This window comes from Pipistrellus kuhlii, unplaced genomic scaffold (assembly GCF_014108245.1).
Source record: "Pipistrellus kuhlii isolate mPipKuh1 unplaced genomic scaffold, mPipKuh1.p scaffold_m20_p_121, whole genome shotgun sequence".
NCBI classification, from domain to species: domain Eukaryota; kingdom Metazoa; phylum Chordata; class Mammalia; order Chiroptera; family Vespertilionidae; genus Pipistrellus; species Pipistrellus kuhlii.
Genome location: NW_023425429.1, coordinates 90,836 through 104,289, shown reverse-complemented (window position 1 = coordinate 104,289; position 13,454 = coordinate 90,836). Strand labels below are relative to the sequence as shown.

General features: G+C 47.7%; 1 protein-coding gene across 3 annotated transcripts in view; it reads left to right on the top strand.

The window, feature by feature from the left end:
• The first annotated feature begins 1,839 nt into the window (after positions 1–1,839).
• The window catches only part of SDHC (succinate dehydrogenase complex subunit C), a 29,537-nt gene continuing 17,922 nt past the window's right edge, over positions 1,840–13,454 (top strand). Inside the window, exons 1-2 of one of the 3 annotated variants that reach the window (XM_036434367.2) lie at positions 1,840–1,956; positions 11,182–11,238. In XM_036434367.2, the coding sequence (XP_036290260.1) occupies positions 1,937–1,956; positions 11,182–11,238 (77 nt within the window). In that variant the 5' untranslated portion in view covers positions 1,840–1,936. The remainder of the gene's footprint in view (positions 1,957–11,181; positions 11,239–13,454) is intronic. The other 2 variants (XM_036434369.1, XM_045580345.1) reach the window with 2 other exon arrangements.

Here is a 13,454-nt window from a genome sequence, read left to right as displayed (position 1 = left end):
TTTCAATTTAGAACAAGTCACCAACACCATACTGTGCTACCTAATGTAAAATGCGGGTGTGCGGGCAACAGAGAGAAGAATAAAAATTAGGTCCTCCCTTCAAGGAGTTCAGAATCTAGTTTGTGAAGGCAGAGAGAGGAAGGTCAGAGGACAAGCCCATCAACAATGGACCATAACAGATTGTGACACCTGCCACAGGAGAAAGAGGAACAATGTTCTGGGGACCCAGGAGGTACCTTCAGCTGCACGGGCGGGAGACTGTTATGTAGTGGAGATGTGAAAAAAGGAGGTTTACTTAATAAATGAAGTTCAGAGGAAGGGGGAGTCATGTCTGGGAGACAGTATTAGCTGTGGACCAACTAGGAAGGATCCATGCCATTTTGAAAAAGAGAAATGAGCCCAGGGGGTGGGAGTATCTAGGCAGTAAACAGCGAAAGCAGAGACTAAGAGGTAAGAACGTGTGCATTGTGTGTGGTGGTAGTGGTGATGTGTGTGTGTGTGTGTGTGTGTGTGTGTGTGTGTGTTGAGAAGTATTGGGCATATTCCAGGCAGATCTGGGGCTTGGGAGAACCCGAAGAGGCATATAGGAAACAAGTCTGTACATGAAAATTGAAGGTGGTTTTGATGGCAAGGATTTGAAGTCTGGGGTAGTGTTTAAAGTTAACCATGGGAGTGTCTATATGCTCAGAGCTGACTTTTACAACAAACATGGCCAGGAAAATCATTCAGATCAGAGCTCTCCTGATTGTTGCCTCCTTTCCTTCCCTCCTTGGAATCATCTGAAATGATTTTGCTTTCCATGGAACCTCTCATACTCCCATCTTCCCTTCTCTCACCCCAAGCCCCAGGCAGATTCTGCTTCTTCTCCTGCTTATTTTTAAGATGAGTCCTGGTGTTAAGAGGATTGCCTTAATGTTTGGTTTGCATTTCAGTGTGAATCATTTCCACCAATTCTGGGCTCTGGAAGTTAATCTGAGGGGAGAGGTCCCTGCTGCTCCCGCACTGGGACACTGCAGGTTCATGTAAAGCCACAGCTCCCGCACCTCCTTCCTGGCGGTCCTGTGGGTTCTGTGATTAGTATCAAATTTGCATTATGGAAATGCAAAATAGCATTTCATTTGATACAGAAATAAGTGCGTTAATGCTATTTACTAGTAAATCCTGAAAGGAAGGGTGCAGCAGTGTTAAATATAAGTAAAGTCTGAATATTAATGTAATAATATGTTTTATTGTGGATTAGGAGTTGTTCCCTTCACTCCTCCTTCTCCCCTCTGCCCCCCAAAAGACTCAAGAACGTTTCCCTCTCCATTTCTTTCTCACTTGCTCCCTTTCTCCCCGAAGTTCTAACGTCTCTAAAAATGACTGTTGTGCTTGGTTCCTCAAAATCGTTCCTATCCATCAAATCCAAGCGATTTCTCCCAGCCCACCCTGGATCTTCGGCTGAGGGTGTCACCCCAGAACTGAACCACGGGACCAGGGAGCGCTGTCCTTGGTTAGCGGGCTCCAGCTCAGGCGGACTGCGGGGCGTTAGAGCTCGGGCCCTGGGAACGGGGTTTGCGAGTTCTCCCCAGACTCACTCACTCCCAGCCGGGTCTGGACTGTGGATGTCTGTGCGGGGAGGCTGCGCGTCAGACCCGGAGGGAACCTCACAGGGGCGACCGGGCGCTTCTGAGCCCACGGGGACGGGGGCGGTGGGACCCACAGGGCCTGGGGGCGTCTGGGCCCGGCCTGCAGCGCTTCCCACAACAACCGAAACGTGCGCTGCAGAGCGGGCCCAGGATCGGTGCGGCGCCGGGGAGGCTCCGGCTGGACTCCGGGCGGCCGGACTCGCGCCCCTGCCGCGTGCGGTCACGTGGCGGAAGCCCCGCCCCGCTCGGTAGGCCCGCCCCGCGCCGAGCTTGGCCGCGCGTCACTTCCGTCCAGGTCGGAAACCAAGATGGCTGCGCTCTTGTTGAGGTGACTTTCGTGCGGGGCGGGATCGGTGCCGGCGTCCCTCCGGAGACCCGGCCTCGCCTGGCTGCGAGGTGACGCTGCTCACCTGCCCGGGCAGCGGGGGGCCCGTGCGGCGCCCGCGCCGGGACCCAGCGGCCCGCCGTCCCCTTTCGCGGGCTTGGGGTCATGGCCGCCGTCTTCCCCGCTGCTCCTGCTCCCACCTCCGAACTAGTCCCGGGTCATCCTCCCGTCCGGATGGGGGCCGGGAGGGGATGCAGGCGGACCTCGGGCCACGCAGGAGAGTGAGGGTGGGGTCTCAGGAAGCCGGCGGCTTGGCTCGCGGGGGCGCGGCCTCCGCTTTTAATGGGCGCAGGTCACAGCCAGGGGCTCTGCCATTCCGCGGCCCCGGGACGGGCCTGGGTCGGAGTCCGCGGTTTCTCGCGTGGCTTCCAACGCTGCGGACGCCCCGGCGGCGGGCGGGCCGCGTCCTTCCCACCGGCTCCGCCGCCGAGAGCGGGAGGCCCGGGCTCGCGGGCTGGGTGAGCCGGAGCTCAGCTTAGTCCCGCCGCGGGCGGAGCAGAACCCAGCTCTTCTGTGCCACGGTTCCCGCCCAGAAACCCATCGGTGCTTTCCTTCTGAACTGCGGCCGCGGCCTCGCCCCCTGCGCGCCTGCCTGCGAGGGGGCTGCGGCGGCTCTGCACACTCGGTACAAATCCCAGCATGGTTTTGTGCCAGCCCTATTTTTGGAAACTATTTGTCATGGAAAGTTAGCTTTAATGCCGTTGAGATTTAATTCCTGATTTACCCAAATGTCTCCTCACTATCCACTTAATATAAAATAGACTTTAGTTTCTCTCTGTTGACAAAATGATGCCTTTTGGAGCTGAGATCAGGAATGAGTCCTCTTAGTCCTTTATTTTTCTCCCTGCCTCATATTTCCAAACTAGAGGCTTGTTGCACCAGTTCGTGCAGGGGTGGGGTCCCGCTAGCACCGGATAGGGTATTTTGGAGTTCGGGGGACAAGGGGCTGCGGAGGTTGAGGGGTGCAGGAGGTGGGGGGGAGCGTGATTGGGGCTCCATCGGTGGCTGGCCTCAGCAGTGTGTCATAGCCACAGGTCCTTGGGTAGTTCTGGTTGCTTGGCTCATGTATATATAGATGAGTCCTTTTTCCCTAAGGGGTGTCTTGCCCATTTTTTACAGAATTGCCTCCATAATTGAATGCTTTTGGATTCTTTGATGTATCATATTTTGGTAGTGGTGGAATTAACATTTAGTTTGAAATGACCATTTTTAAACAGTTCATTTTAGGAGTTTCAAGTTTGGGTTTAGAAGCTGAGGATCACTATCCTCATGAACTGTGTTTAGACATCATCATCTTCAGTTCTGTAGGACTGTCACCCCCATGGTTCTGTGCCAAGAAGTAGACTTTTCATTAGTGGCAATCCGTAGCTTTCATAGAAGGAGACTTCTCTTCATTTCTCACAGGGATTTTATAGAAGGTGTGTATTTGTTTTTTTAAATAAAAAAAAATTCCTGGTGCATTTCTAGTTCTGACTCACTGCACAAGAGGGATTTGGAACTGTTTACAATGTACTGATTTAACCTCAAAGGAAAATACCTTCTAAGAAATTAGGACGGGTTTCTAGTTCTAGTGTCACTGCTTTATTTGGAACAACTCAAGGTCATTGGTTCCATGATTATGGATTCCTTATTTGTGAATGAAAATAGCAGTAACTGGCCTTAGCTGGTTTGGCCCAGTGGGCTGAAAGGTCCCAGGTTCAATTCTGGTCAAGGGCACACGCTGTAGTGGGTGTGCAGGAGGCAGCCAGTCAATGATTCTCTCTCATCATTGATGTTTCTCCCTCTCCCTTCCTCTCTGAAATCAATAAAAAATATATATATATTAAAAAAAAAAGAAAGAAAATAATAACAACTTGGGCCCACTGAAGAGGAATATTGGTTAAACATTTTTTTAAATATATATATATTTATTAAAATATATATTTTTTATTGATTTTTCACAGAGAGGCAGGAAGAGAGATAGAAACGTCGATGAGAGAGATACATCGACCAGCTGTCTCTTGCACACCCCCTGTACATGCCCTTGACAGGAATCGAACCTGGGACCCTTCAGTCCGCAGACCTAAGCTCTACCACTAAGCCAAACTGGTTTAGGCTTTAATATATATTTTATTGATTTTTTTACAGAGAGGAAGAGAGAGGGATAGAGTTAGAAACATCGATGAGAGAGAATCACCGATCAGCTGCCTCTTGCACACCCCCTACTTGGGATGTGCCCGCAACCAAGGTATGTGCCCATGACCGGAATCGAACCTAGGACCTTTCAGTCTGAAGGCTGACGCTCTATCCACTGAGCCAAACCGGTTTTGGCTGGTTAAGCATTTTTAATACTTGGTTAAATATTATTAGTCATCAGAGTACTGTATGTATGTCATGGCTTTTGAATAGTCTATATTTTATACTAGAGGCCTGGTGCAGGGATTTGTGCACCAGTGGGGTCCCTCAGCCTGCCTAGCTCTAGGGCATGTCCAGCCCCTCTCACCAAGCCCTGATTGGCCGGACCCGAGCAGCAAACTAACTTAACAGTGGGAGCGTCTGCCCTGGTGGTCAATGTGCATCATAGTGAACAGTTGGACACTTAGCATAGTAGGCTTTTATGTATAAAGACTAGAGGCCCACTGCACAAAATTCATGCATGGGTAGGGTTCCTAGCAGCTGCCAGCTGGGGCCTTCTTTATTTTGCATTTCCCCCTGGTGGTCAGTGCATGTCACAGCAAGCAGTCGAACTCCTGAGGGGACAGTTTGCATGGATTAGCCAGTGACCAATAGCCAGCAAAGTAACCCAAACTCCATTGGCACTCAGTTAAGGAATGACTTGGCGAAGCCAAGGCAGAGATAGAGAGCAGCTGGGCTTCTATGTGACCATGTTCATACCTCTTAAGCCCATAGTCACCAAGAATCACTAACCTTCAGGGCATTGCTCATCATATTAGATTTTACATGTGAAACATCTCCAAAAATAAGTTTTAGCTATATTCATGACATTCTTTTTAAAATAAGCATGCTCATTCACAGACCATTTTCTTGAGCCTCTTCTATGTGTCAGACATTTAGAGGTATAGGTGCAAAGTATTCCAGTCCTAATCTGAAAAGATCAAAGTCTAGAGAGGAGATAAAAAAAGGTTAATCATTAACCATCATAATTGACTAGAGGCCTGGTGCATGAAATTTGTGCACTGGTAGGGCAATGTCCCTCAGCCCAGCTTGCACCTTCTCCAATCTGCTCCCCTGCTGGCCATCTGGTGGTGGCCATTTTGTGTAAGGGTGTGATGGTCAATTTACATATTACCTCTACTATGTAGGATGTTGATGTAGAGATATGAACAAGTGGTGTGGGATCTTTTTTTTTTATAATATATTTTATTGATTTTTCACAGAGAGGAAGAGAAAGGGATAGAGAGTTAGAAATATCGATGAGAGAGAATCATCGATCAGCTGCCTCTTGCACACCCCCTACTGAGGATGTGCCCTCAACCAAGGTACATGCCCTTGCCCGGAATCGAACCCGGGACTTTTCAGTCCGCAGGCCGACGCTCTATCCACTGAGCCAAACCGTCCGGCTGGTGTGGGATCTTGACAAGTATAGCAGGTAAAGCTAAAGAAATGGTGAAGTCTCTCGGCTGGTGTGACTCAGTGGTTGAGTGTTGACCCATGAATCAAGAGGTCATCAGTTTGATTCCCAGTCAGGGCACATGCCCAGATTGTGGGTTCAATTCCCAGTGGGGGTGTGTGCAGGAGGCATCCAAATGATGTTTCTCATAGTTGTTTCTATCACTTTCCCTTCCTCTCTTAAAAAAAAAAAAAAAAAAAAAAAATCAATAAAAACATCTAGCCTATCTAATAAAGAGGAAATATGCTAATTGACCATCACTCCATCACAAAAGATGGCTGCACCCACAGCTGAGGCCAAGTTCCCTTAAGGGGCCTTAATGAGCAATCAGCAGGGACCTGAGACTATGGCCTCAGGCTGTGCCCCCCACCTTGCAGGGCTTGACAAGGGACCTTAGGCCTCGCCCCCCACCCTGCAGGACTTGACCTGAGACCTCAGGCCATGCCCCCACCCTTGTGTCAGGCTGGGGGACCTCAGGCCACACCTCCTACACCAGCGGGGCTTGAGGGAGGACCTCAAGGTGCGCTTTCCATCTGGTGCTGAGCTAGGGGACCTCAGTCTGCTCCCCCCACCCCAGTGTCAGGCCGGGGGACCTCGGGCCGCTCCCCCCACCCCGGCACCAGGCTGGGGGTCCTCAGGCCACACCCCCTGCCCCAGCACCAGGCCAGAGGACCTGAGGCTGTGCCCACCTGCCTGGCAGTGCTTGACAGGGGAACTCAGACTGCGCCCTCCCCCCCTCAGCCCAGCAGGGCTTGACGGGGGACCTCAGGCCATACCCCCACCCAATGGGGCTTGACAGGGGATCTCGGGCTGTCCCCCCCACCTGGTAGGGTTTGATGGGGAACCATAGGCATGTTCCCTGCACCATCTGGAGAACCTCAGGCCACACCCCCATCCTGGTGCTGGGCCAAGGGACTTGGTGGGGCTTGACAAGGGTGGGACTGGCCAGGTCTGGATTTAGCTCAATGGGGGGGGGCTGGGTCTGGGTATCACGTGATTTTGAGGCACATGTGGGTGGGCAGGGTTGACTCTGGGTCCCCCTTTTAATGTGCACGAATTTCGTGCACCAGGCCACTAGAATATATATAAAAGCCTAATCAATTGTTATGACCAGTCAAAGTTGCTGTAACACGCACTGACCACCAGGGAGAAGATACTCAATGTAGGAGCTGCCCCCTGGTGGTCAGCATGCTCCCAGAGCACCACTCAGCCAGAAGCGGGGCTCATGGCTGGTGAGTGCAGCTGCAGCAGCAGGAGCCTCTCCTGACTCCTTGGCAGTGCTCCCAAGTGGCAGTGGCAGGCACAGCAAGTCCAGCTTGGACTCCTCCTGGCCACCTGCTGCTTGGCGCACTGCGACATCCCCCGAGGGGTCCTGGATTGTGAGAGGGCACAGGCCAGACTGAGGGACCCAACTCCCCTTGCATGAATCTGTATACTGGGCCTCTAGTCCTATATAATAAAAGCCTATGTGGGAATGATGCCCTCACACTGATGCCCTCATGCCATAATGAGCGGTCACCAGGAGGCTGCGTGTGCGACGAGGCACACGTGGCTGGGCAGTGGCTTGACACGCGTGCACAGCGTGAAGGTCTCGTGGCTCTGTGCTGCCACGGGACCCCCCCCAACTCTGGCCTATCTTTGGAGCAATCTGTTGAGGAGCCCTAGATGGGTGGGCGGGGCCTACCGCTTTGGGGCAATTGATCACGGGGCTCCCGCACTACCACACTATAAGAGGGCACAGACCAGGACCCCCGCACCCCAAGCACATGAATTTTTGTGCACCGGGCCTCTAGTATTTTATAAAAAGAAAGAAATGGTGAAGTTGCCACCTAGGGATTATTGTTTTTTGTTTTTTTTAAAATATATATTTTATTGATTTTGTACAGAGAGGAAGGGAGAGAGATACAGAGTTAGAAACATCGATGAGAGAGAGTCATCGATCAGCTGCCTCTTGCACACCCCCTACTGGGGATATGCCCGCAACCAAGGTACATGCCCTTGACCGGAATCGAACCCGGGACCTTTCAGTCCCCAAGCCTACGCTCTATCCATTGAGCCAAACCGGTTTCAGCAGATTATTGGGTTTTGAAGGATGAGTTTATCAGGCTATGAGGGAGGTTCCAGTTAGAGAATTGCATGAGCAAAGGCATGTGGTCATAAGAGGGGTTGTGCCATGGGGGTGTGACGTAGCATCCAGGGTGGAGAAAGTATAGGGCAAAAGGGAATTTGTTGAAAAATAGGTCCAGAGATTGGATTGGGCAATGCTGAGAAGGGCCTTGTTTGGCCGCAGTAGGAACCTGCCCCCTAAGCAGTAGGAAGTGGTTAAACACTTTTAGGCAGAAGAGCAGTGGAAAAGAGCTTTGTTTTTCAGTAAGTCAGCTCTGGTAATACTGAACGACCGGGAGGAGATGGTGCCAGGGAGCTAGCGCAGGAGCTTCTGTGACGGTGTTCCTAGTGAGAATGAAGAGCGGGCGGACTCACACAGTGGACGGCGTTTCTAGCTGGTGTGGGGAGGCCTAGCATATAAGGAGGTGAGAGGAAGGAGAAATCAAGGATGGCTTTCATTGTAGCTTGGGAGTTAGTTGTGGGCTCATCCCCATAAATCAGAACTTCCGTACATCAGTGATTGCTTTTCAAGGCTACACATCTACTTAGTGTTGCTTCTATCCCAGTCATTTATGAAGCTGTTTGGCATAACATCAGATTAAGTGTAGAGATCATATAAGAAATTCATTACATTACAGTCACATCTTATTTTGGGCCAAAAAATAGCTTTGTTCAATTTTTTCATTTGGATTTAGCTTTGAATAATTTGTGGGATTTTTTTCTTCCAAAAATTCAAATTCATTTTCAGCAGACAAATTTTTTAAAAATATATATTTTATTGATTTTTTTTACAGAGAGGAAGAGAGAGGGATAGAGAGTTAGAAACATCGATGAGAAAGAATCATCGATCAGCTGCCTCTTGCACACCCCCTACTGGAGACGTGCCCGCAACCAAGATACATGCCCTTAACCGGAATCGAACATGGGACCTTTCAGTCCGCAGGCCGACGCTCTATCCACTGAGCCCAATATTTTATCACCACTGAGGGTTTTAAATAGAATGTGATGCAAATTCTAAAGACCTTGGGGAGACCAATGAAATATTAATATCTTTTTTTTTCTTAATATATATTTTTATTGATTTTTTACAGAGAGGAGGAGAGAGGGATAGAGAGCTAGAAACGTCGATGAGAGAGAAACATCAACCAGCTGCCTTCTGCACACTCCCCACCGGGGATGTGCCCGCAACCAATGTACATGCCCTTAACCGGAATCGAACCTGGGACCTTTCAGTCCGCAGGCCGACGCTCTACCACTGAGCCAAACCGGCTTCGGCGAAATATTAATATCTTCCATGTATGTGGTACATTACAGTTTAGAGAATGCTTCCCCAGATGTTTTCTCATGGAACTCTCTCAGCACCAGGAAGACAAATAGTATCAATAGCATTTTATAGACACAGAAGCTGCAGCTCAGTGCCGCGCTGATGTTACACAAGTTTAGAATTCCATCTGGCCTTTCACTTTGTCCGATGTTCTTTCTACATTGCTGTTATTGCCCAACCCAGAGAAGCTGCAGAAAATGATTTGAGCAATGATTGAATTTGGGGGGAGCATGGGTAATGCATTTATGAGGGGACGACACTAAATAGAGATGCTAAGTCCTAGGCTTGTTTATTATAAATAAAAAAGGAATACTATTACTTTCTAGCTATCACATGTGCAGGGCTATTCCTGGGTGGAAAAGGTCTTCAGAATTCCTGGTTTCACCTGAAAGGCAGGGTAGATAAATATTTCGTCACATAGCAAATAAAGTTAGGGGTTTGTGCAGCTGGTTTCTCTTGGAGCCTGTGGGAAGTTTGCTTTGGTATTTGTCTGGGAAACAATGGCACTGGCCCCAGAGGCTGTAGATTCCAGCCCACATCTGCAGGCGCCTGGGGGAGCGAGGGCCTGGACTCCCTGGTGTGAGGAATGCGAGCCCTGCAACTTCAGAGGCACAATTACTTCAATTGAGAGAGATTTGCTCCCACTTCTTTCTGGGAGCCCTGGATACACAATGTCCTATTCACCTCCTGCCTCCAAAGCTGGAAAGAGGGGAGAGGTGAAGGAAGTGTTGGTTGGTTGTCCTTCACATGATGGTTCTTCTCCTTTCCTAGTGTAAGGATGAGGTTCTTGAAATGTTGATGCATCTCCTCTCAGGGTGGCAGATGATCGTGAGCTGGTGTAGACCAAAGGGTCTTGATAAATCTGTCCCAGAGGTGCCTTGACATAGTAGAGACGGTGAACTTCTGCAGAGTCAGTGTATTTAAATTTTAGTCCCAGAACTTCACTCTGATAATTTTCTTTTTTTTTTTTTTTTTTTTTAAATATTTTATTTATTTTTTACAGAGAGAAAGGGAAAGGGAGAGTTAGAAACATCGATCAGCTGCCTCCTGCACCTCCTCTCCCCCCACTAGGGTTGTGCCCGAAACTAAGGTACATGCCCTCAGTGGGAATCGAACCTGGGACCGTTGAGTCCACAGGCCGACACTATCCACTGAGCCAAACCAGCGAGGGCTGATAACTTTCTTTTTAATATATTTTTATTGATTTCAGAGAGGAAGTGAGAGGGAAAGAGAGAAACATCAATGATGAGAGAGAATCATTGATTAGTTGCCCCCTGTGATTGAGTCTGCAATCCAGGTACGGATTCCCCCTACCGGAATCGAACTCGGGACCCTTCAGTCTGCAGGCTGACACTCTAGCCACTGACTCAAACCATCCAGGGCATCTGATAACTTCCTTAAGTGCTTTTGGAAAATTTGATATAAAGTGAGTGAGTGGTGTAGTCATCACGTCATCATATTGTGTAAACCCTGGGTCGGTGCAGTTCTCTTCAGGTAGACTGTCTAGGCACATTTTAGTCTCAGACTTGAAAAGTAGCAACTTTTTTAGTAGAAAACTTGTGTGTCCCCTTCAATACCAGCTGTAGGTAGTAAAGAAGTCTGTGTTCCCATATTTTTTGCAGTTATATGAGACTTTTGACTTGGAGTTCATCCAGGTTGTCAGGAACTGATGTGCTTCCTAAAAGGAGAACTTAGCATTTAGGCCCCTCCCTGCACATACCCCTGTTCTCCACCTCTTAACCCTCTTCTTGCAGTGGGGTCATGGGTAGCTCAGCTGTGTGCTTGGAGTTGTCACTGGCTTACCCTGGTCTTTTTTTTATTTTTATTTATTTTTTTGTCATGTCTTACCATCACCTCCTTTAAGACCGAACTTAAAAAGTCACTTTCTTTATTTCTGTTAAATAGTACCAACTCTGATCATTTTCTACCTTGTGTTGTGTATAGCCAAAACTTTTTTTTGTATTTGTAAGTAAGATGTGTAAACATAATCTCCAGGACACTGGTACCATCATTGCTTCCATCTTACGTTTAATTTCCCCTCAACCCCTAGTCTGTACAGTGCGGCAGCAGAGAAGGCTCTCCGGAGGGACCGCTGAGTGGCATTGACTCTGGCTCTCTTGTCTTGCAGACCTGTAGGCCGTTACTGCCTCCATGGCCACCTCAGTCCTCAGCTCTGTATCAGAAAGTAAGTTTTTAAATTTGTGGATATTATTATTATTATTTTAAAAACATACATTTTTATTGATTTCAGAGAAGAAGGGTGAGGGAAAGAGAGATAGAAACATCAATGATGAGAAAGGACCATTGATCGGCTGCCTTCTGCACGTCACCCACTGGGGTTGGGCCCACAACCCAGGCATGTGCCCTTGATTGGAATCGAACCTGGGACCCTTCAGTCCACAGACCAGCACTTCATCCACTGAGCCACACCAGCCAGGGCTGTGGATATTATTATTACTTTTTCCCCTCAGAAAAGCAATAGATTGTTAGCTTAGATTTGGGGGATATGTATGAAAGCAAGACGTTGTATGTAGTTGGCTGAAAATACAGTGATTGTGGTTACTATTTTTCTCATCTTGTAGTGGAAGGAAAGATGATAATATTTCTATGGACTGGCCGATGTGGCTCTGTTGGTTAGAGTATTATCCTGTGCACCAAAAGGTGGTGAGTCTGATTTCCAGTCAGGGCACATGCCCAGATTATGGGTTCAGTCCTGGGTTGGGGCGGTGCAGGAGGCAACCGATCAGTGTTTCTCTCTTTCCCTCCCTTCCTCTCTGTAAATCAAAAAAATTTTAAAGAGTATTTCTTTGTTCTTTTAAAAATCTTCCTCACTTTCAGCTTTTATGTTATATTTAACTCCATTGACTTAACCCACTTTTTGATCCTTCCTTGATAACTAATTACTTTCCTTTCTGATTAGTCTTTTCTTTCTTTATTGCTTTTTCTTGTAAACTTTAATTTTGGACAGGAATTAATCTTTATATTTTTCTCTGCTATATTCATTTCTAGTCTATCGACTTCAACAGTTGCCTGTTATTTTTTTAAAACTTAATTTTGGAAATGTACGTTCAGAAAAGTTAGAAGACTAATACAGTGAAGGTCTATATACTGTATGTTTTAGGTTGTGTCACATGAAATTGGTATTTTCGTAGGTCTAACCTGGTCTGATATTGGTAATTTAATGTAGTTCATTGTGTATTTAATTTTTGTTATCATTTTCTCTGATTTCTTTGTGATCGAGTTGCAGGAATCATGATGCTTTACTTGTAACTACTCATAGGAACAAGAACATGATCTTACAGAACACAGTATAATTATACAAGTGCAACTATCAGTTCAGGAAATTTAACATTGATGTACTTTTTTTGCTATACACTTCATTTTCAGATTTTCTATTTGTCCCAAATAATGCACTTGATAGAAATTTAGTTTGCCTGTTCCCATCGAAGATCTCACACATTGTATTTAGTTGTCATGTTTCTTTAGTGTCTTTGAATCTGGAACTGTTTCTTAGCCTCCGTTGTCTTCTTTTTTTTTTTAATAGATTTTATTGATTTTTTTATATAGAGGAAGGGAGAGGGAGAGTTAGAAACATCGATGAGAGCAAAACATCAATCAGCTGCCTCCTGCACACCCCCTAGTGGGAATGTGCCCGCAACCAAGGTACATGCCCTTGACTGAAATTGAATCCTTGAGCCCGCAAGCCGACGCTCTATCCACTGAGCCAAACCAGGTAGGGCTCCGTTGTCTTTTATGACATGGACAATTTGAAGGATACGGGCCAGTTGCTTTGAGGAGTGTCTTCGAGGTTGACTTGTCTGATTGCCCTGATGAGTAGTCAGGTTACCCATTCCTGGCAGGAGGAGTATTGAGTGATGGTGCAGCCTCAGTAAATAGGAGGAGGGGTCATTTGTCTCTATCAGTTATTTCAACTGTGATCATCTAACTAAGGAAATGTCTACTAGGCTTTGTCCAGTCTGCAAATACTGTTTTTTTCTTTTGTAATTAGTACATATCTCTGGGAAGATACTTCTCTGAGGGGGATGGAGTCGTGCTAAGTGTAGGCACATAATCAGTAACACTGTTGACATAGCTGTTTAACAGTGGGTTTCACCCAGCCCAGGGCCAGGGAAACCCAGAAACCCTTCAGAGGCGCTCGCTGATGCAGCTCCTGGTTCTGTGACCTGAGAGGGAGTCTTGAGCAGCTGAGCAGGTTTTGAAGTATTATGTTTGCCCTGATGCCCAGCCACAAAGCACCGGAGCTTCTGTTGGTGGACCTGGGCGTGGGGGATGGGAAGATTACCCTCTGATATGACCTCATTGGGTGGCTGAGGGGATTAATAACTGAGTCAAACTTGGCATAAAGATAAGTGAGTGGTTGAACATGTTTTCCTTATATAG